This window comes from Marmota marmota, unplaced genomic scaffold (assembly GCF_001458135.2).
Source record: "Marmota marmota marmota unplaced genomic scaffold, marMar, whole genome shotgun sequence".
Taxonomy (NCBI): Eukaryota; Metazoa; Chordata; class Mammalia; order Rodentia; family Sciuridae; genus Marmota; species Marmota marmota.
Window position 1 is genome coordinate 2,913,672 of NW_026000243.1, and position 22,198 is coordinate 2,935,869.

General features: G+C 38.4%; 1 protein-coding gene across 2 annotated transcripts; it reads left to right on the top strand.

Moving 5' to 3' along the window:
- Positions 1 to 789: 789 nt before the first annotated feature.
- Ddx25 (DEAD-box helicase 25) lies at positions 790 to 21,111 on the top strand. 2 transcript variants are annotated; one of them, XM_048796111.1, is made up of 12 exons: positions 790 to 937; positions 1,547 to 1,613; positions 1,870 to 1,911; positions 2,390 to 2,525; positions 4,238 to 4,330; positions 4,444 to 4,546; positions 5,457 to 5,571; positions 6,679 to 6,856; positions 15,648 to 15,885; positions 16,921 to 17,083; positions 19,550 to 19,642; positions 20,788 to 21,111. In XM_048796111.1, the coding sequence occupies exons 1-12, from the start codon at positions 875 to 877 to the stop codon at positions 20,847 to 20,849; spliced, it is 1,353 nt and encodes a 450-aa protein (XP_048652068.1). In that variant the 5' UTR covers positions 790 to 874; the 3' UTR covers positions 20,850 to 21,111. The 2 variants fall into 2 exon arrangements, with proteins under 2 accessions (XP_048652068.1, XP_015354611.1); XM_015499125.2 differs by having other exon boundaries at positions 791 to 937; positions 19,454 to 19,642.
- Positions 21,112 to 22,198: the final 1,087 nt, after the last annotated feature.

A 22,198-nucleotide genomic window follows, 5' to 3' on the forward strand; every position in this document is an offset into this window, starting at 1 on the left:
CACCACGGAGAGATCATGAAGACAGTTTTGTTTGTGGGTTTTTGTGACTTTACCCCCAATTCCAGAGATGCCGACCCAATGCTCGAAATTCCACTGGAAACTGGGGAGCACGGGGTGGAGGAGACCTGGTTCTTTTGTCCAAATTTAGCAGTCGCTAGTGCAAGGATTTATTCTGGATTATGCAAATACCTGTGGCCAATTAAGGTTGTACCTAACTAAAGGAAAGACGTTTTCTCGGGGTTGCTTTAACAAAGGACATCTTGGAATAAAAATCAAATTAGGCCGGTATCGGGGAACTTTACAGCTATCTAGAGCAGGGAGTTGAACTCTGCAACTTTCGCATTCGAGCTCATTCATTCAGGTCAAACCCATTTTGTCCCTCTACTTTCCTATGCAATTCGCTAAGCCTATCTTACATTTTGTGATGTGCAGGAGATATTCAGTGAAACAGAGATATGAAACCCTGAAGCAGGGTGTGGGGCACAGCCTCATCACCGGGAAAATTGCTGGGTAGTGGGTCCCAAGCTGTTGATGGTTCGCTTAACAAAGGACAGCACCGGGAGAACATTGACCACGGTGATGTCCCCTCCGCAGTTTCTAACACCTGGCGCGAATGACTGGCTAGTCAAACCCCAAAAATCGCGAATCAATACAGCGCTTCAGTGCTCTTTATCGTCTTCCCTCACGCTCATCCTCCGCCCCGCTCCCTTCGCCCCCTCCGCGCCTAAGCCCAGGCGCCTGCGCGCTGCATTGCGGGTGGTCGCGGGGATGAGCCTGCCCCCTGAGCAAGCCCATTGGCCACCGAGTGGCGCTGGGCCCAGCCTGGAGCCTGGGGTGGAAGCACGTGCTGGGGGCGGGAGCAGCGATCGCAGCTATGGCGTCGTTACTTTGGGGAGGCGACGCAGGGGCTGCGGAGAGCGAGCGGCTGAACAGCCACGTAACCGCCACCGAGCAGGGGAGGGCAGAGGGGCGGGGGCTATAGAGGAACTCCCAGAGGGAAATCTAGACAAGGAGAGCCCTGCTAGCTTTTGAAGTGGGGTGTCAAATGGTGGAGGGGAGATGTGGAATGGGTTTGGAAGAGGGCCACAGAAAAGGAGACTCACAGGGAGAAAAGACCTTTGGTTTGAAAGGGCAAAGTGAAGATACCTGGAAATCCAGGGAGGGAAAGCAGCTGGGAGTCCTAACTAGACTCTTTTGAGTTTTCTACTGTAATTTGACTATTAAGCTAATTTCTGTCTTGTATCTGCCAACGCACTTTCTTAGCCACTAACATCTTGTCGGCGCTGTGATTCCCAAGTACTGCCTACGTGTAAAGTTGAGGCCTAATAAAATGGAACTGCATGGTGCAGGGACTACAGAAAATCTCCAGTTTTAGGATAGTTCATACGGGGAATCTATACTTGAAATGAACCCATTAGTCGATAACATTGCAAAGGAAATAGTTATGGAGTGATCTTCCCTGAACCCCTCCAGTCCCTGTTGTGGGGAAGCACTGGGCTGCCTGATGATTTGCTTAATTTTGGTTGAAATTTGTGTCTTTCAATAGTTTTCAAATCTCATCCACCCCCGGAAGAACCTTCGGGGTATTAAAAGTACCGCAGTCCCAAACATAGGTGAGTGCTATTAGGATACAGTGGTTAGTCTCGATTGATTACAAAGTATTGCTTTCATCATGTCCCTGCCAGCTGAAATACCTTTGGGTCCCTTAATATTTGAGACCCTACACTAGCTTCCCAATGATTTTATCCATTATCCCTATGATAACACTGTCCATATATACTGTAGACTTGGGGGGTATGGGGATAGTACTGTTTACATTTCTGCTCAGCATTTATCTTTGCATTCATTGTTTCTCTTCTGTTCTTTTAGATGGTTCTCTTAACATCGAAGATGATGATGAAGATGATATAGGTAGGAGATAAATGCGTTTGCATGTATTTACTAGTATTCTGTTTGGTTTATTATCACTTTCACAATGTGAATGAGTAATATCGCAATTGGAAAGAGCTGTCTTCATTTCTGTTTTCTTTATTAATAGTGAGTGTCTGAAGAAATACTAAATTAGGAGGAGAATATTTCTTTAGAGGAAGTTGGGATATTCAAGGAGTAGGTTAAGAATTTCTACTTAGCAAGTAAGAATGGTGGAGATAGATGTTGGTTTGCTTGAGGTTAGACGATGGTGTGGTGACAGAGCACAAGAAATTGGATCTTCATGAAAGAAGAAATTCTCAGTGCCATGTCATTCTTTCCAGAACCTTCTTGTAGAAGAAAGATGAAAGTAGGTTAGGTTTGATTGATTGGTAAACAACCACTGAATGGGAGAGAGCAACTTTTTAGATATTTTTCAGGAGGCTTGATGCCCTCCCCTTTTTTATTTTTGCTTTTCTAGTGGACTTGGCAACTAATTCACTCTTGAACAAGTTAATCCGCCAGTCCTTAGTAGAATCCAGTCATCGAGTGGAAGTTTTGCAAAAAGATCCCAGCTCTCCACTTTACTCAGTAAAAACATTTGAAGAGTTGAGACTGTGAGTATTTTAACTTTTTGGTATGGAAAAATGCTAAAGCATAGAACATAATAAATTATTCTGCTAATAATAAAAACCATCAGGATCTTGTTTTCTAATATTCAGTATTAAAATGAGATGTGTATGTTATGCATGCAACTAAGATGTACCTCAAAGAAGAACACCAAGATACACTAGTTGCCCAAGAAATTGAAACATTTTCTTTAGTAAAATATTTTAATTTTACAGCCCAAAGGGCGGCACAGCCATATTGCCATTCTACCTGTGAGAATCCAAATACAGGGACATTGATGACTCAAACATCCTTCCTCACCAGCTTTATAAAAAGTTACAAGATTTTTCTTTTCTAATTATATTTTGTTTCAGATGGTATTAAAATTAATAACTTTCCCAAGTGGGTTTACATTCCCTAGGGATTTATCAGTTGTCTTAAGGAAATATATTTTAACAAAAAGAGAAAGTCACATATTACCAAACCAAGCCCTTGCCCATTGCACATGAATGGGGATGGCAAAACAGGCATCGTTTGATAACATTTTGACAAGCCAACTAGGAGGTAAATCCAGACATACCTTTTGTTCATGTCTTTTTGGCCACCAGCTACTGAGCTTCTTGTTCCAAGGACCATCCCTGGGACTTTCTGCTCTAAACACTACTGACCTTTGGCACATGATTTTACTTTTGCAATAGAGAAATGGTTTGGGGGTCTGGAAGGCATCTTATTCAGTGAATAATTTCAGTAAAAGTGACAGATTACCATTTCTCCTTCCTTCTGGTTTGGCCTTCAAGGCTCCTGGTTTGGGGGAACCAAATGTTTGAGTCCATATGTTACCAAAGTCTTGGTTTGGTAACATATGGACTCATGTAAAAGGTAAAAAATCCAAAATCCCAATATCCAGATGTTTTCTATATATTGGGAGCCTGCATAATGATTAAAAAATTGTTTGACAGTCATCTATCAATTAATCTACCAATTAAGAACATCCAACTAGACAAATCACTAAAAGTGAAATTGTTCCAGCTCACTTGCTTTATCCTTATTCTAATATTTTTCTTAAGACTCCAGGAAAGATTCATTAAAAATACTGTCTTGGAAAGGATTACAAGTTCAAGGTCCACCTGGGCAATTTAGCAAAATCTTGTTTCAAAATAAAAAGGGCTAGGGATGTAGCTTAGTGGTAGAATACTTGCCTGGCATGTGCAAGGCCCTGTATTTTATCCGCAATATCACAAAGAAGAAAAAATAAAATACTATCCCAGAAGGATAAGGTAATATATAATAAGTCTGAGAGAATTGATAAAAGGATTATCTCAATAAAACTGTCTTTTCTGAAAATTGCTGTAGAAAACATCAGTGTCATTCATGCAAAAGAAATAACAAGTGTCACTTAGTTTTCTGTTTATGTGAAAAATATAACTCTCCTGGCAAACTAATGTATTTTTTTATCAAATGAATTCCCTTTTTGTTTTTTGGTTTTTTTAAATAGGAAGTTCAACTTTAGGTTTATAGCATAGCATATGATTTTAATGACCCAACTGTAGAGATGTGATTGTATGTGTTTGGGGAATTGAGGTATGAATGATATATTTCTAAATATTTTAAAGCTCAGTTGCAAAGTTGCTTAATTCATAAATATATTTTTCAAGTATGTATCTCTGAGGCTAATGACCAAGCATAGACTTTTTTTTAAGTGTTTTTTTGTCGTTTACAGAAAGGAAGAATTACTAAAAGGAATCTATGCAATGGGATTTAACAGGCCATCCAAAATCCAAGAGATGGCTCTTCCTATGATGCTGGCACATCCGTGAGTTTCCAGGGTAGTGGTATTCCAAGTTGGTTATTTTTAGTCTTTTCTTTTTAATTTATGCCCAGGCTCTTGTATTTAGTTTATGCCCAGTGGTCTCCTCTTTCCTACAGTCCCCAGAACCTCATAGCACAGAGCCAGTCTGGAACAGGAAAAACAGCTGCCTTTGTCTTGGCAATGCTAAGCAGAGTGAATGCCTTGGAGTTGTTCCCACAGGTAAGGAAGGGCTTCGGGAAAGATAGAAGTCCTTGTAATGGCCATGATATTTTAATAATAGGTGGTATCATTGTAAATATATGATCACTGCAATGATAAAACAGTATGTGGAATGGCCATTCCTTCATAAAGTCCTAAGAGCATTGGGCAGCAGTATGGGACAAGTATAGTCCAAGGGGTTCCAATCCCTGCCTCTTCACTAATCAGCTAGCTAGGCAAGTTAAAATCACTCGGAGTCTGTTTCCTTGTCAGTAAAGATAGAATTTGTAGAGGCATGGATCATAGTTGATCTGTTCACCCCTGAATCCTAACATCTAGCCAATGCTTGGCTTGTAAAACCACTCATTAAACATTGTATGAATGAATGCTTTTCTCATAGGGTCATTGTGTGGATTCAGTGAAAGTCATTTTTAGCACTGTGCTTAGCATAAAGAAGATTTTTTAATAGCCAGCAAGAGGAGGAGACCATATTCAGGCTGTGATTTGTTTTGCCTTCCCTCTAATTCCCATCTTTCCTACATCCCATTCTTTTATCAAATTACCCTTTAGAGGGGAATATGTAAAAATTAGCATTTTGGGCTGGGGATGTGGCTCAAGCGGTAGCGCCCTCGCCTGGCATGTGTGCGGCCCGGGTTCGAGCCTCAGCACCACATATAAACAAAGATGAATCCGCCAAGAATTAAAAAAATAAATATTAAAAAAAAATTAGCATTTATCCATCCTTTAGTCCCTCCCCCCTCATGCCCAGCATTTACTTCAAACCTATTGACTGTTAAATTGTATTTGATTTAAAATATTTAATCCAAGCCTCCAAAGTCATCTTTGTGCCTCTCCCTGTACAAATTTTAATGGAAGTTCAAAATTGAACAATTACCTGTATGAATCTTTCTCCTCTCCTCTTCTCTCACAGTGCCTCTGCCTGGCTCCTACCTATGAATTGGCTCTGCAGACTGGCCGTGTGGTTGAGCGGATGGGAAAATTCTGTGTGGATGTTGAAGTGATGTATGCTATTCGAGGGAATCGAAGTATGTACCAGTAAGCCAGACCTGGCTGATTTTGAAAATCCTGACTTCACCACTAACAAGAGTGTTCTAACTTCTCTGTTTTCTCATTTCTGAAGTGGGGTAAATAATAGCACCTGAATCATAGAATCATTATTAGAATTAGATGTTATAGATTGAGTGTTTTACACAATGCTTGAAACATAATTAGAATCCGTAAATATTAGCTACATCACATCCACATCCTGGAGAGGATGCCGTTGTGTATTGTTTTCTTTAAGACTCAGTTATCTTGTGCAGAACATCTTTTATTTGGGGATTTTTAAAGTATTGCATGCTTATTGTGAAAAGAAACTTTAAAAGATAGAAGATTAGAAGATAAAAATTCAAAGACGTTCTTCCTTTCCTTCCAGAAACCTATCCCAAAAATAACTACGCTATTGTTAATAGGCAAATGGTTCCTTTTTTCTTTTTCTTTTCTTTCTTTTTTTTTTTTTTTGAGCTAATACAAGCACATACAAATGCTTATATATGTATTTGTTTTCACTGAGTATTTACAAAAAATGGGAGAACTTTTTTCACACTGCTCATTCTTTTTACTAGCTGAACAATATCCCACAATTTATTTAAAGAAACTTATTGATTGAAAACAACAAAAATGGTGAAGGTTTCCACAGCTTTGCCAGTATTTCTTTAAGACAATAGAATTGCTGCATTGTGGATTTTTTGTTCGTTTGTTTTGGGTTTTGTTTTTTGAAGACATGGTCTTGCTTTGTTGCCCAGGCTGGTCTCAAACTTGTATGTTCAAGTAATCTTCCTATCTCAACCTCCTGAATAGCTAGGATTACAGGCACACTACCATGCATAGATTGCAAAGTGGCTTTTTAAATGACCAAGCAGAAGAATCAAATATGCAAGACCTTTATTCCCATAAACCTAGAAACTTAGTAATTTTTCTTAACACTCTGCAAAATCAAAACCCATCCATGACCCTCAGAGTTTGCACTTGGAAAATTATTATGAACTTGCTTTTGTACTGAGGTCTAAGACACATTGCCCTGACCTGCATGTGGCCTGTTGGAATAAGACTGTTCACATCTGAAGGAACACTTAAAATCCTTTTTTTCCTAGTTCCCAGAGGCGCTGAAGTCACCAAACAGATTATAATTGGCACTCCTGGGACTGTCCTAGATTGGTGTTTTAAGCGAAAATTGATTGATTTGGCTAAGATTCGTGTGTTTGTCCTGGATGAAGCAGATGTGATGATTGACACCCAAGGATTCTCAGATCAGAGCATTCGTATTCAACGGTAATTTCCAAATTCATCCTTTCTTTTCTTCTTGGGTTTTCTGTCCAGATGAGGAATTTCATTTGTCTATTGTCCTAATTATTTTGATTACTTAATTTACCGTCTTTCCCTCTAAAACAAATTTGAGTTTTCATTATTTTCACCAGCACCTGGGATCTTCAAACTGCTATAATTTTCCAACTTCAGCTTACAACCTTGCCTCTCTACTTTCACAACACAGGCTTAGAGATGAAATCTGTACATTAGGTCTGCACCAAATTTCAGAGTAAACAGAATCTGTTAAAGGATCTATTGAGGATACAGTGGATGATTGGGATAGAATAAGGAACACAGCAACCTAAAAATCATAGGTTGTTTAGACTTGACTTTGCCTCTAATAAAATCTTATCATGAAAATAAAATCTTATCATTTTCCTAGGATTCTCTATCAGGATCACCTGAAGGACTTAAAATTACAAGATTACCAGACCCAACCTCAGACTTACTAAATCAGAATTTCTGGGAGGTGGGGCTTAGATATCTGTATCTTTTTTAAAAATAAAGTCATATTATTCAGGGTTAAGTTCAAATAGTATCAAAAGATTTGTGATGAAAAACAGTAACCCTCTGACCCAATCCCAAAGAATACCTCTGTTTTTCTGATATTAGCCTTCATCCTTTTAAATAATATGTTCACACTGCTATTTCCTTATATATATTCATTGTCTATCAACTTCCCATTATTAGAGGTGGGGCCTGAGTTCTTTTAGACCACTCTCCCTTTCCTGTCTCCTCTATCACCTCTCTGTGATTATGTCATCAGGATCTGGTTATATTAACAGTATTGATATCATTTTGACAGTATAAATACTGTTCACTTCTGAGCCAAGCAGTTGTTGTTGTGTTGTTTTTCTCCTAATCTTTTCCCCTAGAATTAATAATTGCCTTTTTTCTTCATTTAGTATCACTATAGGGGTTTTAAGCTTTTCACTGGATGTGTCTTCGTATGTGCCATGTCAGTGGTATCTCCACATAGTCAAATACATATTTTTTCTTTTTTTACTGTTTCATATTAGTTATACATAACATTAGGATTCATTTTGACATAATTATAAAAGCATGGAATATTGTTCTAATTCAGTGCTCAGGACTTCCCCTAATCCTCCCTTCCTTCCTCCCCCGCCTTTACTGATTTTTCTATTATAGTTTTTTTTGTGTGTGTGTTTGTATCTTATAGGTATACATAATAATGAGATTCACTGTGGTACATTTATATATTTACACAGGAAAGTTAAGTCAGATTTATTCCCCTATTTTTTCCTTTTCCTGTTCTTGCCCCCTCCCCCTCAATCCCCTTCCTTTACTCCACTGATATTCCTTCTACTTTTATGGAATTCCCCTCCCACATTTCTTTTAAGGCTAAAAACAAAAGATTTTTTAACTTTAATATTCAGTTAATAGTCTCAGCTTCCAATGTCATTGCTGAAAAGTTGAATATCATCCTGATCTCCAAGCTTTTGAGTGTGCCCTTTTTTCCCCCCCCCCTCTCTTTAGAAGTTTTGGGGGGTCTTCTCTCTCCTCAGTATTCTGAAACTTCTCAGTGACATGCTTTGGTTTATTTCTTACCTTAGACATATAGTATACCCTTTCATTCTCAAAACTTTTGCTTGTCATTTCTGGGGAAATTTTTTAGGTCTATTTCTTTTCCGAGTCAGCCAATCCAGAACACAATCATAGCAGAAAAAAATTAAATAAAAATAAGAGAAATAATTACACACATGTTATAGTTTAACATAAAAATATGAAATGAAAAACATGTTTATTTGAAAGTGAATCCAGTGCTTTTTCTATTATATAAATCCTACTATTTAAACAAAATAACAGTATAATTAGTTTACAGTAGTAATTAATAGAATTTTGTGAGAAAATATAGCAATATTTTATAATGTTTTGGTCTCTGATGCAACAGTGTATTTCAACTCTATTTAAACTCACTGTAGGATGTTTATACTTTGTAGGTAATATTATTGTGTACTCTTAAGATTCATAAACATGGGGCTGGGGTTGTGGCTCAGCGGTAGAGTGCTCACCTAGCACATGTGAGGCCCTGGGTTTGATCCTCAGCACCACATATAAATAAATAAATAAATAAATAAATAAAATAAAGGTATTGTGTCAATTACAACTAAAAAATATTTTTTTAAAAAAATTCATAAACATAAGTCTTCTTACAGGAGAACATAAATACAATAATAATGAATAGAGATTACCTATACTTAATTTAAAATGACATGGTTCTTTCTCAGTAAATTTTTTTTTCTCTCATTCTTTTTTTCTTTTCCAATGATATTTTTCTGAACTGCCTATAGTCTTTTTTTATGGGGTGGTAATGCTGAATATAGTGAAATGTAAACTTCTATTTTGACTTGTAGCTCTGTGCCTGTCAAAGTCATACTGATTAGTATCAGTCTGATTTGATGACATCAGATTTGATTTGTAATTTCTGGGGAAATTTAGTTAAAATTTAAAAGTTAAATATCCTCTTAAGAAAAATGTTTGAGCATGGAATACTAAGGATTTTACTTACTGGCAACAGAAGGTTTTTATTTCCATTTGTTAGTTTTTGCAATTTAATTCTCTGATTGTTTTACTTATTTTTACAACATTTTTGAGGTATAATTGACAAATGAAGAATCATATATAATTAAGTTATATAACATAGTGTTTTGATGCATATGTTTACATGCACACACATTTTAAAATGATTACCACACTTAGGCTAATTAGCATAACCATCACTTCATGTAGATACTCTGTGTGTGTATGTGTGTGTTGTGTGTGTGTGTGTGTGTGAGTGTGTGTGTGTGTTGAGAACTTTTAAGATCTTTCAGACTTGTTAGGATTATTTTGTAGCTCTCTAGAAATGGCCATCCCAGTTTATTTAGGTAGACCAGCTCTTTGTCATTCAGATCTCTTACATCTATAAATTCATCAGATAAGCTATCCACATCTAAAATACCCTTCATTTTTAAATACTCTGCAGTACTAGACATCTCTTTCTCAAGGAAAATGGTTTTAAAAGCACAGAGGTTATTTAATCTTTGAAATTAAAGATGGGTTCCAAGTAAATTACACTTTTGGTAAACAGATGATTATAGATTGAATAGAATTTGTCATAATTTACATTTGCACTACCTACTGCATAAACAGATAGTCAAAGACTAGTTTGGATCTGAGCACCATGGCACATACCCATAATCCCAGCGACTCAAGAGGCTGAGGCAGGAGGAATACAAGGTCAAGGCCAGCCTCAGCAACTTAGTGAGGCCCTAAGCAACTTAGTGAAAACCTGTCTCAAAATAAAAAAATTAAAAGGGCCGAGGATGTAGCTCATTGATAGAGCACTTCTACACTAAAAGGTGAGTCATCTATAATCAGCATCCCCCATTTGTTCACCCACAGGACATTTTACATGCCTCCTCTGAACCAGGAAATCTGGCTGTACTCCGTTTTATAGAGATATCAGGAGAACAATGCAATAATGCGAATCATTTGTTTGGTATGCCAAGCTAAATCAGGGTCTACTGTTTACAATTGAACACTGGTATCTTTTGAGGAGGCCAAATTTAGAAATTCAGAAGTACTGCCCATCTCATTTTAAAGTTGTGAGATTCATTTTTCAGATATGCTATTCACATCCCATCCACCATGCCCAATCCCAAATTCTTTCCTTCCAGTGGTGTATTATGCTCTGTTTTCATTATTTACCTTTAGCTCAATTGTGTTAACCTCTATCTGTCATTGAATTAACACAGTTGTTTAGCTTTATTTTTCTGTTTGTCTGGATCATACTGATGTTGTCCATTTTTATTGTTTATGTTAACATTAGAATTTTTTTTTCTGTTTTCAACTTTGTCTCTGAATTATCTAGGTTTTCTTTTTTGTTTGCTACATCTCTGTCTTTCACAGTGGACCTTTCCTCTTTATAACTAATGAATCTTGGCCAGCCTTTCATAATCTAAGATGAGGAATAAAATTCTAGTTGACAGCCTTGTATGCATGGCTGGGGCATGTAATTTGGGAAGCTTCAGTGCTTTGGGATGGTTGTCATCTGGACTTTAATGTCACTGATAGATTTCCCTGGAGCTTGACCCTTAGTTTCTGGCATTTGAAGGGCAGGGTTGGGGAACCAGCTGAGGAGATTCTGCCTTTCAATATACATATTTTCATTTAATCCCTCTTTTTGGCTGTGTGCTTTGCCCTCACCTTCTACTGATGCTGGCATCCCCAACTCTAGGATTTCTGCACAGAATAAACCTCTGATCTTTTGTTAGTATATGCTTAGCTGCCTAAAGTAAAGGGATCCAACTTCTCATTCATATTAAAAGTGATTTTGGCCAGAGATCAAGGGAGACTCCCTCCTTGCCATACTCCTACTAATACATTAGTATTCTTATAAGTGAAAGGAAGTGAAATATTTAGGACTTCAGGAAAGATTCAGTATGAAACTGGCTTTCTAACAAAGTCCTTTTTATTTTCTACTCAAGGGAATATTGCACATAATGCATCCCACTATGAGGTATAATTATAAATGCACCAATAAAAATTTTGGACCACATGGTTGCTCACACATAATATATCTAAGGTACATTATCTTAGATAAAACTTACCGTGTTTTAATTTTACAAGTTCAAAAACTTAATAATACAATGTTCATTTCTGATGTCTTTGAATAAAACAAGGAACAAAAGCAAAAAAAGGAGAAAATATTGTGTAATAATTAGAGCACTAATTATTGTGTAATAATTTATGTTGGGTTTTGTGGGGGGGCTTAAAACATGATTAATGTCCAATTAAACATCATGTGAAAAACATGAAATTTTAATATTCTAATAGCCACGTTAAAAAGAAACAGGTGAAATTAATATTTATTTTGTTTAGCCCTAGGTATCAAAATATAATCTCCATAAGTAATTTATTAAGGTTTATTTTTTATACTAAGTCTTAAAAATCCAGTGTTCTATAGAATAGCTCAGAATTTTCTTTCCTTGTATTAATGTGTTCAGAATTTTTCCTTGGAATGAAATGGCCAGGCCTTAGAATCCCAGTGTTTATGCCATCTTTCTCTAGATGAAGAGTTGGGACACAGCAGATGGCCAAGAAGCCCCGGCATATGAATGCAGAATTTTCCTAGTGTCTTGTAACATGCACCCCATTTTCAGTCTTTTCCCTCTAAGAATCTGGAGCTTGCAAGTCCCAGAGCTTTGATGGTTGTGAGGGAATAGCTGGCTACCTTTTCATCAGTTCTCTGCTCTGCAGCACTCATATTCTAGTTTCATTCTCTTTCTGTCTTACCACTCCTTTCTCTCTTCCAAAAATACATTAAAATATCATGTCCATCAGTTTTCTCCTCTCATAGTCTCCATGTTTTGTGTGGATTACTTTTATCTCACATTAGTGAGATATAGACAGCTGAGAAGGTAACACATGTAGATGAATTGTCACAGTTGACTGGAATCTGATTAGATGGGTTTTTTTTATTTTATTTGCTTATTTTCAGATCATTATTTTAAAAAGCTGCCCAGATGATCCAGGCTTCAGGCTTAAAGTAGTGTTTGGGAATTGCTGAACCATATAGTCTCTCACAGTCCCTGTTAGCACTCAGAGTTTATTGTTCCAAGTATTCCATGTTCATCTTGAAAGAGGTGATTCCTCTCTGACCTAGCTTATTTATTTTATTTTTTTTTTAATTGACATTTTTAGTCTACACGTATAGCAAGATCATGTGACATGTCTTCCCATTCCTGGTTTACTTAACACAGTGATCGCCGCTACCACCCACGTTGTCGTAAATTACAGGATATCCTTCTTTCTAAGCCTGTATAGTATTCCATTGTGTGTGTGTGTGTATATACCATTTTTTCTTTATCCATTGTTGAGTGTTTCCATTTCTTGGCTATTGCCAGTAGTGCCACAGTGAATATGGGAGAAAAGATCTCTCTACACACTGATTTCCCACTACCTGGTAGTGATATTGCTGCATAAAGTGATAGTTCTGTTTTTAATATTTTTAGGACCCTTCATACTAGTTTTCATAATGACTATACTTGAAAGTTGATCTCACAGAAGGTGAGAGTAGAATATTGGTTACCAGAAGCTGGGGAGAATAGGGTTTGGGGAGTGGCGGGGAAAGCTTGATCAATAAATACTAAATTACACTTAGGAACAAAAAGTTCTAATGTGCTACTGGACAGCAGCATGACGGTGGATAGCAGTAATATAATGTATATTTTGAAAAGCTACAAGAAAGGATTTTGAATGTTTTTACACAAAGAAATGATAAGTGTTTGAGGGGATAGATTTTTTTTCTTAATTTGTTCTAATTAGTTATGCCTGACAGTAGAATTCATTTTGACACATCATACATAAATGGAGTATAACTTCTCATTCTTCTTGTTGTACATGGTGTAAAGTTACACCAGTAGGGCAATCATATATAATTATGGCTGATTCATTCTATCTATTCCTAAACCCATACCCCCTCCATTCCCTTCACTCTCCTCTGTCTAATCCAAATAAAAAAGGTACTTTACTCCCTGGCCACCTCCCTTATTATGAATTATCATCTGCATATCAGAGAAAACATTCAGCCTTTGGTTCTTTGGGATTGGCCTATTTCAGATGAGATTGGGTGCGTTCAGGGCGGTATGGCCGTAAACTCATTTCAATCAGCATGATATTCTCTGTTTTCATCCATTTACTGGCAAGTGCCATAATTTCATTCTTCTGTAAGGCTGAGAAATATTCCATTGTGTATATATACCACAGTTTCTTAATCCATTCATCTGTTGAAGGGCACCTAGGTTGGTTCCATAGTTTGGCTATTGTGAGTTAAGCTGCTATAAACATTGATGTGGCTGCATCACTGTAGTGTGCTGATTTGAAGTCCTTTGGGGATAAAATGAGGAGTGGGATAAGTGGGTCAAATGGTGGTTCCATTCCAAGTTTTATATGAGTGTACAAAACAATGTATGAGTGTACTTCCCTGCCCCCATCCTCACCAACATTTATTGTTGCTAATGTTCTTGATGATTGCCATTCTAATGGGAGTGAGATGGAATCTCAGTGTAAAATTTTTATTTGCATTTCTCTAATTGCTAGAGATGATGAACTTTTTTAATATATTTGTTGATCAATTGTATTTCTTCTTCTGTGAAGTAAGTGTCTTTCAGTTCCTTAGCCCTTTTATTAATTGGGTTATTTGTTTTGGGGGTATTTAGTTTTTTGAGTTCTTTTTATATCCTGGAGATAGGTGCTTTCTCTGAGGTGCATGTGGTAAAGATTTTTACCATTCTGTAGGCTCTCTCTTCACATTATTGATTGTTTCATGAAGAATCTTTTTAGTTTGAATCCATCCTATTTATTGATTCTTGATTTAACTTCTTGTGCTTTAGAGACTTGTTAAGGAAGTCAGTTCCTAAGTCATGGTGATAGAGATTTGGGCCTACTTTTTCTTCTATTAGGTGCAAGGTCTCTGTTCTAGTGCCTAAATCCTTGATCCACTTTGAGTTGATTTTTGTGCAGGGTGAGAGATAGGGGTTTAATTTCACTTTGCTACATATAGATTTCTAGTTTTCCCAGCACCATTTGTCAAAGAGGCTATCTTTTCTCCAATGTATGTTTTTGGTGCCTTTGTCTAGTATGAGATAACTGTATTTATGTGGGTTTTTTCTCTGTGTCTTCTGTTCTGTATCATTGGTCTACATGTCTATTTTGGTGTCAATACCATGCCATTTTTGTTATTATGGATCTGTAGTAAAATTTAAGTCTTATTGTGATGCTTCCTACTTCACTTTTCTTGTTAAGAATTGCTTTGGCTATTCTGGGTCTCTTATTTTTCCAGATGAGTTTCATGATTGGAGATAGATATGTTTAACCTGTTTTGAGCATTATATAACATACATATTGAAACATCACATGGAACTCATTAATAGGTATAATTTTTATGTTTTCACGTATCAGTTAAAATAAATTTTAATTTTTTTAAAAGTTGACATTTTATTGACGTGTAAAATATGTACAGAGAAATAAAAACCAATTCCAAGTGTACTAGTGAGTAAACTGTCACTCGAAGCCTCATCCATGAAACAATAGCTCAGACCAGGAAATGATATTTATTTATCAGCCCCCCAGGAGTCCCCTGGAGACCCTTTCCTATCACTAGCCCATTTCTCTTCCTCAGGATTAACCTCTTTCCTGACTGCTGAGTCCTTGGATTCATTTCTCCTTTGTTGGGATTTTATATAAACTATCCCTTTATTTCTGATGGGCTCAGTATTATTTTAGTTACTGCTCTTTCCCCTTTTGCCCCCCTCTTATTTATCTATAGGTTCTCCCCATTCCAAATCAAATTGGTAGTGATTCTTTCCTTCCCAAGATACATATAACACCAGCCATTGAACAACTAGCCTGTATTTTCTTTATTCCCATTTATGTGCGTGTATACCACCCCTCTTGGCTCTGTGAGTCTGCCTCACCTAAGGAGGAAATTGGCATGAGAAACATCAGGTCCTCTGGAGTGTATACCTAAACTTTTTTCTTAGCTCCACCTTCCAGTAATGTGCTTTTCCAAATTCTTGGTGACAAAGAGGGGCAGGACATTTGGCTATTTGGCTGAAGGTGTAGCTTGTCATTGCAGGTAGCACCTCATGCCCTGCAGGTGCACATGGAGCAGCTGGTGGCAGTGGACCTGCAGTGCTGGGAGGAGAGGAACATCCTGGCAGCTGGGTGACCGCATCTTCTCTTTTTACAGAGCTTTGCCCTCTGAATGCCAGATGCTTCTGTTCTCTGCAACATTTGAGGACTCTATGTGGCAGTTTGCCGAGCGAATCATTCCTGACCCTAATGTTATCAAGTTGCGCAAAGAAGAGCTGACCCTGAACAACATCCGACAATATTATGTGTTGTGTGAGGACAGGAAAGACAAATATCAAGCTCTGTGTAACATTTATGGTGGCATCACCATTGGCCAGGCCATCATCTTCTGCCAGGTAAACTTGCTGGATGTGTCTTCATTGGCCCTCATTTCCCTACAGATAGAGGGTAGGGGGGTGGTAATATTAACAGGTGCCAGGTAGACAGGCACTATGTTCAACACTTATTATGTGTTATCTAGTTGAGTCTTCAGAGCAGTTCTGAATAGAAATGATTTATATTTTAGGGTGAAGCTTAGAAAGGTTAAGGTATGGAACAGGATCTTCAATATGATGCTAAATGAAGGTCTTTCATATTCTAATTTTTCCCCATTTAGATTGGTGTTTATTGTAGTTTTTATAGATACTCCTTATCAGGTTAAGGATGTTGCTTATGAATTTTGCCTTTTTTATTTTCATGTTTATTTTTTGCTGACTTTTTCACACTTGTGTTTTCTTTTCTCACTGTCAGTTAAACACACTAAGGCTTCATGAGAGTAAGGTTTCATCTATCTCATTCATGTCCATATTCACTGTACTGGACTGGCACCTGCCAGTGGACAGCACTGAAGACATAGAATAGAAGAAAGCTCAGCTGTGCCAGAGCCTGACCATATAACCTTGGACAAGTTACCTAACATTTTTAAGCATTGGGTTTTTTGTTCACTTTCAAATTTGTTGGATGAAGTTAGGTCACTACTTCATGAAAGTGTTGTATAAACACATGCCCATAATGTATATAAAGATATTAACCAGGTTCCTGGCACATATAAAGCGCTTTCAGAGTGTCCATTGTTCATAATAAATGAAAACGTTATAATGTAATACATTATATCGTTTTGTCATCATAGCACCATATGAGGTAGGTGCACCATGTTTGTCTTTGTTTCGTGGATTTAAGGAGGTGATGTTTAGAAACCCAGGTGGTAGGAGAATCCCATTCCACATTCTAAGAGTCCTTGAGGTTTGAGAGAGCCATGAAGCACAATTTCTCTGCAGCCCTCTCCTTCCTGCCCTCCCACCCCCTACCCTGATCCAGGAGCATCAAGCATCACAGGCATAGCCAGTCTGCTGTAACCAGGGGTGCTGTGGTGGGTTTTGTTTTTTATATAGACGCGTCGAAACGCCAAGTGGTTGACCGTGGAGATGATGCAGGACGGCCACCAGGTGTCCTTGTTAAGTGGGGAGCTGACAGTGGAACAGAGAGCTTCCATCATTCAGAGGTTTCGGGATGGGAAAGAGAAGGTTCTTATAACGACCAATGTTTGTGCTCGAGGTGTGTGTGTGTGTGTGTGTATATGTGTGTGTTTGAACCCTATACTGCCAAAAAAAAAAAAAAAACCCACAGGTGTTGAGGTATAAGTTACACAAGATAGCAATTCAAATCTTTAAGTGTACAGGAATACACTTGAGTTTTAACAAGCATACAGTCATGTGTCCATGTCCATCACTATGATCAAAATACAGAAAATTGGCCAGGCACAGTGGCACATGCCTGTAATCCCAGTGCCTCTGGGGGCTGAGATAGGAGGATCAAGAGTTCAAAACCAGCCTCAGCAAAAGCAAGGTGTTCTATTCTGTGCTGTCCAGTTGGTAGACAGGGTGAGACCCTGTCTCTAAAATTAAAATACAAAATAGGGCTGTGGATGTGGCTCAGTGGTCTAGTGCCCCTGAGTTCAATCTCTGGTGCCAAAAAAAAAAAACAAAATCAGAAAAGTATCTCCCCACAATTTCCTCATGCTCTTTTGTAGTCAGTCTCCTCTACCTGTCACATGGCCCCTAGCAACTACTGATTAGATTTCTCTCTTCATATTTTTGTGTCTTCTAAAATGCCACATAAATTAAGCCATACAGTGTATAGCCTTTGTGTCTTTCTTCCACCTAGCATAATGCTTTTGAGTTGACTCAGTGTTGTTCCATGTATCAATAATCCCTTCCTTTTTATTGCTACTAATAGTCCTTTGGTAGTTCATTCACTCACCAGTTGGATATTTGGATTATTTCCAGTTTGGGGCTTTTTTTAAATACAGCTATAGTAAAAAGTCATGTGTAGGTTTTTGTATAGATGTTATGTTTTGATTTGGGTAAATATCTAGGAGAAGGATTGCTGGGTCATGTGATAAGTGTATGGTTAGTTTTATAAGAAACAGGAAAGTTTTCCCACAGTGACTGTACCATTCTCACCAGGAGATAGCAGAGTCATACTTGCTCTGCATCCTTGCCAGCAACTGATATTGTCACTTTTTCTGATTTTAACCATCTTATAAGATATGTTGTAGTATCTCATTGTGGTTTTAATCTGCATTTCCCTAATAACTAATAATGTTGAGCATATCTGGAGTGTTTATAGGTTTAAAGCTATTGACTACTGAGGGAAAAAAATCTTTGTTTTTTTAAGAGAAGGACTCTTCCACTTTCTTCATCCTTCACATATCTATGAACTCCAATTTAATTCATGTTTCCTAGTTCATTTTGAGTTCAGCAAGTAGAATTAAAAGCCTCCTGCTGGGTTAGGAGTGAGGCCTGAGCTCTGCCCTGTAGAAGAACTGAAAAAGAACAAAGTCCCTGCCCCTCAGAAGTTCACCACTTAGGCTCTCACCTCTCTAAACTAGCACCATCTAGTAGAACTTTCTGCAGTTATGGAAGTGCTCTATTCTGTGCTGTCCAGTTGGTAGTCATTAGCCATGTATGGTTCTGAAGCACTTGAAATGTGGCCAGTCTGACCAAGGAACTAAATTTTTAATTATAATTTATTGCAATTTAATTAGCCACTGTAGCTAATGGTTACCATATTGGATAGCACAACTCCAGACCTTAGAAGAAAAGAGGCACAGAAAATCCAGGATGAAGACTGAAGGCAAGGAGGACTAGGGTCATGACCCAGACAGCTTGTTAATGTGGGGAATGGAAGGCACAGGGATCAGAGGTCTTCCTGGGCTATGTTAGAGCTGAAAGGTTTTTTGAAGGTAGGGTAGCAATTCAGTTGGATGAGAATTTATCCATTGGGAAATGGCAAACCCTTGTGACTAGTGCTTTGCATTGTGAGATTGGAGAGAAGGAGATGATACTTCAGCTACTGTGAAGTCTTGAATGGCTCAAACTTTACCCTGTATGATTTGGGCAGTAGGCTCTGAGCACAAGCGCTCTGAACCTTGCTGTGGGACTGTCGAAGGAGAGATTAGGTAGGCGAAAACCAGTCTGGAAATTGTCCTAGCAGTTGGGGCAAGGGATGAAAAAGATCTGAGGAGAGCCAGTCATGGAATGGAGCAGAGCAGAAGCCTGGTGATAAGTAAATGGGTAGAGGATAAGAGGCCTGCTGGAGACTAAAGTATAGCAGAGGCAGAAAGGAGCAGGTAGCTCTGTGGACTCTAGGCACTCTTCCCTCCCCCCACACATGTGTGTGCACATGCTTTGTACATATTTAGACTTCTGTAGAATTAGCCTCTCCTGACTGACTAATTATCCAGCATCATAGACATCACAGCATGCAAGCAAACTGCCTAGACCAAAGTACCTGTTTCAGTGATGTAAAGCCAGGTTTGATTATCTTCTTCATTAATGAAAATTCCTTCAGCAAATGTGGTTCTTAAGTGGCTATGTCCTGAGGAAAATCCTCCAAGACCCTACAGTGTTCTTCCTCTCCTAGGGATTGATGTGAAGCAGGTCACAATTGTTGTGAACTTTGATCTCCCTGTAAACCAAGCCAAAGAGCCAGATTATGAGACCTACCTCCATCGCATAGGGCGGACAGGACGCTTTGGGAAAAAAGGCCTGGCTTTCAACATGATTGAAGTGGACAAGCTGCCCCTGCTCATGAAAATTCAGGACCACTTTAGTAAGTAGCACTGCTTTCACAGTAGGAGCCAGGGAGCTGCTTACAATGATGGGGCGAGGTGTACCAGGGGAACCCAAGGTCAAAAGCTTAGGATGGCATGGAGGTAGAAACCATAAGGTGGAAGCCTTCTCTGTTCATAAGACCAGAGTCCTCATAATATGAGACAGTTGATTAAATAATTCTTACATTGTAGTTAAAGAAAAATTTAAAAATTAAGCAGAATTCGTATGAACTCATTCTGGTATCTGGAGCAGATTTTCATATTCTATAAATATGTACCCTAAGCAAAATCTTAAAATCTTTTAAGATTATATTCTACCACCAGCTTCCTCTTTTATTCACATTTTTCTCCTACTCTTGCCACACCATAGAATTTAGGAATGGTCCTAATTTCTGAGGCCTGCAGCCCTTCCCTTAGCCCCACCATCTAAACAAGGCAGGTTCTACTAGCCTGCTGGGGCTCTGAACTGACAGATGCACTAACGGAATCCTGAAGTCACCTTACCTGGCATATCCACTCCTCAGATCACCCCATTCCCCTAAGTGCGTATATGTGTCTGGGCAGTAGAGCAAGAGGAACATCAAGTGCTACTCTCTAGGATGGTTATACTACCTTACTTAACCTTTGTTGAAAGCAGTGGGCACTCTCCCAAGAAATGCACATGGACACACATATAGCATGTAGAATATGATATATATAATTTTTCAAGGTTTGCACACTGAATGTTGTATGTACATTCACTGAGCCTTTAGGAAAAGAGATTATATACCTCTGTGTTAGGCTGACTGGGAAGGGGCAGAGGAGAAAGTACCTTGGCCCTGTTCCTGTGGTGAGCATCTAAGGATCTAGTCTTGGGAAGTGACCAGTTGGAAGAGCCTTGGTCCTTCCCAGGCTCTTCTCACTGCCCCATGGCATCTAAATGTGTGTGTTCTAGGTGCATTTGCTACCGTTTCAGTTAGTGTTGGCCAGTTTTTTGCTACCTCCCTTCTTTGTGTTCCTGTTTCAAGACTTCCTATGCAAGGTGTCACAGGAACTTAGATTTTCAAAGGCATCACTGTCTTGAGAAACTCAAAGTTGGCCGAAATGAGTTTTCATTTATGCCCCGGAGTAAGACTGGTTTTTTTTTCTCCTTTGTTCTTTTTAGACAGCAGTATTAAGCAGCTTGACCCTGAAGACATGGATGAGATTGAAAAGATTGAATATTGAAGAAAGAACTCTATTGTTTGTGAGAGATAGTAGTTTATGTGAGAATGTTCCAGTGAGTTTTGAAGGTAGTTTTTTTTTTTTTTTCTTTTTTTTTTTTTTAAATGTTCAGTCTATTTCAATGTGAAACTGTTCACAGATGGCAAAATAAATGACTTGGTACCCTTAGTTGAAGACCTGAGGAATTTTTGAAACCAAATTGATGTGAAGCACATGATTCTTTTGAATAAAAAAAAAAAAAAAGCAAGATTCTTCCTTATTCTAATCTCTGAATGGGCTTCTGGGATATTTCTGGATTTAGTTCATATAAACTGAGCAGACCATGCCTCTTGCCAGCCAGTGCCACAAGATGGCAGTAGTACTTCGCTGGGTTTTGGAATTTGAACTGATGGGACAAATGGAAAGGACAAGCCTCACTCACAGGCTGCCCTTTCCAGCCATTAATGTCCCTCCCCTCTCCCCCCTTCACCTTCTTCTGTGTGCACACATTCAGAGGCAAAAAAAAAAAAATAGAGTAAAACTCTTAAAAAGTGAAATATTTGGAAGAAAGAACATTTTGCTTTTTAATATTTCAAGTGACATCCAGAATTTCAGAATATTTTTCTATTTTGCTTTTTACTGTCTTTAGATTAGAGAAAATTTGCTGAATCGTCAGTTACTTAATAGTATGAAAATGTGGCATTACTCTAGGCATTTCTTAAAAACAGGCAGTGGGGGTTTAAAAAAAAAAGGAAAGGAAGAAAAACCTCATGTGCCTTCCTAAAGAAGTAACATTCAGGTAGCCTTAATGGTATATGTGTGAATCCTGGTCATTTTCCTGAAAGCCCCTTTGAGATGATTTCTCTCTCACATTTCCTGCTCAAAAGTGAAGCCCTGAGGTTGAGAACAAGGGATGAATGGCTGGTCTCCCACAAAGCTTGAGCAGGTCATGTAGCCTGCAGCCAAAGCCTAGGCACCAGTTCTGTCATAGCCTCAGGCTGTCAAAAGTGGCTCTTGTGAGTGCCTTTGTCATCCTGGTGTGGATGATTATTTCAACTTGTAGATCTCTTGCTCGGTGTTTTATCCCCCAGTTCAGGACTCAGAAGTACATGAAAATCACTAGGCTCCCTCATTCAATATCAGATATTTATTGTGCACCAAAAACCCCAATAAAAGGGAAATGAATAGAATACAAAGACATCTCAGAATTCAGAGTCTAAAGGCAAAGACTCGGAAGAAGCCAACATTAGAATAGACTGTGATAAAGGAGAGGTGTACAGGTCCCTAGTGTTGCACAGAGGAGAGGCCCCTTATACCATCTGGGCCACCTTCCAAAGGAGTAGACACTCAGGGTTCCTATAGGAGGGCAGGAT

Coding starts and splice junctions, on each gene's coding strand:
- Ddx25 (XM_015499125.2), top strand. CDS start 875: ATGGCGTCGTTACTTTGGGGAGGCGACGCAGGGGCTGCGGAGAGCGAG. Junction 1,614..1,869: donor TACCGCAGTCCCAAACATAG/GTGAGTGCTATT, acceptor CTGTTCTTTTAG/ATGGTTCTCTTAACATCGAA. Junction 17,084..19,453: donor GACCAATGTTTGTGCTCGAG/GTGTGTGTGTGT, acceptor TTCCTCTCCTAG/GGATTGATGTGAAGCAGGTC.